Here is a 1,688-nt window from a genome sequence, read left to right as displayed (position 1 = left end):
ATTCCTGCGTCTGACTGGAATCAGGTGATCTCACAGACAGAGAGCAACACCAGATAAGTTCCCAGGGTCAGAGGCGCTGTTGTCTCCCTCACACTGGCCACCAGTATCGGCCTTTGCCCTCGGAGCCCAAGCTGGCTCTCCCCCTCTTCTTCCTGTGTACTTCAGGGTAGGGAGCGTGTGCCGACCTCCTGCTGCTGACTGCCAAGCACCCTGCTACACCAGAGGGGACCTGGCCGACCTCTGGTGGCCTTTGTCCATCCTTCTCCCTCCCTCCATTTTTCTCTCACTTTCCTGGTCACCATTGGCACCCATGATGCCAATGGTGGCAGCTCAGAGTCACTGAGGGGGTGGAGGCAGGACTGAGAGGAGAGGTGAGCTGAAGACGCAGCCTGGGGCCAGCTGCTGCCTGCGGCCAGGGTAGGGGGAAGAGGTGCGGTCAAGTGGTGACTCACATGGTCTAGCTGAGCCACAGCCCTGCACTGGGGATGAGGTGGACCTCACCCTGTGCGCCCTTGTACCCCCAGCTAGGGACCCCCACACTGAAAAAGCCAGGTCTCGTACCTCTGGGTCCCTCACAGGTTGGCCGGATGAGCAGAAGACCAACTGTAGAATACAGGGACTGCTTATACACATGCCCAGAAAAACCCTTCTCATTTCTTTATAGCCACTCCCCACTGATGGGCTTGAAAGATTAAAGACTGCTGGGGTGAGGCAGTGCGGTACCAGCAGGGAAGGGGGTTCTTCGCAGCTCTTGCTCCAGTCGGTGGAAACAAACGCAATCCCCTGCTGGACAAAGTGCTGATTTAGCAGTTTTCAGTCAGCGGAGCTATTTATAAAAATGCAAAACACAGAGATGATAGGGCTGCAGGGCTGGAGGGTGGGCAGCCAGGAAACTGTGTTCCACTGGGCGGCATGGAACCACTGTTGGCGAGTCCGACTCCGTCTTTGAGAGGCCGCTGGTCCTCAGTGTGCACTCATACCCTCAGAACGTGCGGGGCGCTGGCTCACCTGTGCTTTCTTGGCTCCTGCAAGCTGGGAGCTCAGAAAGGAGGCAGAGGACAAGGGGTGCCTTCGCTGGGGGCAGCAGGTCATTTGGTGCCCGAAGCGGGTAGGCCCAGGTGTGGCCATGTGAAGGCCAGGTAAGGCCTGCTAACACAGCTTTGTCTCTGCCCACTGCCAGATGCCCATTCACCAGAACCTGAAGGAGCTGCTGGCTGTCAGGGCGGAGCTGCAGAAGCGGGTGGAGGACCTGCAACGGGAGGTGGCCACACGCACCGTCTCGTCCTCGTCAGAGCGGGGCTCCTCGCCCTCGCACTCGGCCACTCCTGTCCACACTGCGGTCTGACTTGCCCCCCTGGCGATCGCTGTTTGGCCGTAACTTGTGCTCTTGTCTTTTAGGATTAGGCCCAGGGACCATTTGTGTGGCTAGGTGACAGCGATGACTGTCAGCCCGTGCTTTTCATTTTGTGACCAGCCTGTTACTTTCCCTCCTCGGGCAGTCTCAGGGGAGCTGTCAGTCAGGTCCACCCTGTGGACAGACTTCTCGTCTTCCAGGCAGCCTGGCAGAAGGCAGAGGGAATGGAGCACAGCCTGTGGGCCTCAGGAAGGTGCACGCCATTTCTTCCAGAGTTCAGTCCTTAGAAACAGGCTGACCGCTGGCCCTGGCTGTGTGCAGCTCCTGGGCAAAC

General features: G+C 58.7%; 1 protein-coding gene across 4 annotated transcripts in view; it reads left to right on the top strand.

The window, feature by feature from the left end:
- MTMR1 (myotubularin related protein 1) overlaps positions 1-1,682 on the top strand; it is a 66,543-nt gene extending 64,861 nt beyond the window's left edge. For all 4 annotated transcript variants that reach the window (XM_006171197.3, XM_006171198.3, XM_014585272.2 and 1 more), the window contains one exon: positions 1,181-1,682. In XM_006171197.3, coding sequence (XP_006171259.2) covers positions 1,181-1,345 — 165 coding nt within the window. In that variant the 3' untranslated portion in view covers positions 1,346-1,682. The remainder of the gene's footprint in view (positions 1-1,180) is intronic.
- Positions 1,683-1,688: the final 6 nt, after the last annotated feature.

This window comes from Tupaia chinensis, unplaced genomic scaffold, assembly GCF_000334495.1.
Source record: "Tupaia chinensis unplaced genomic scaffold, TupChi_1.0 Scaffold149448_1, whole genome shotgun sequence".
NCBI lineage: Eukaryota > Metazoa > Chordata > Mammalia > Scandentia > Tupaiidae > Tupaia > Tupaia belangeri.
Note: the sequence above shows the minus strand (reverse complement) of the source record. Positions and strands in the feature narration are given on the sequence as shown.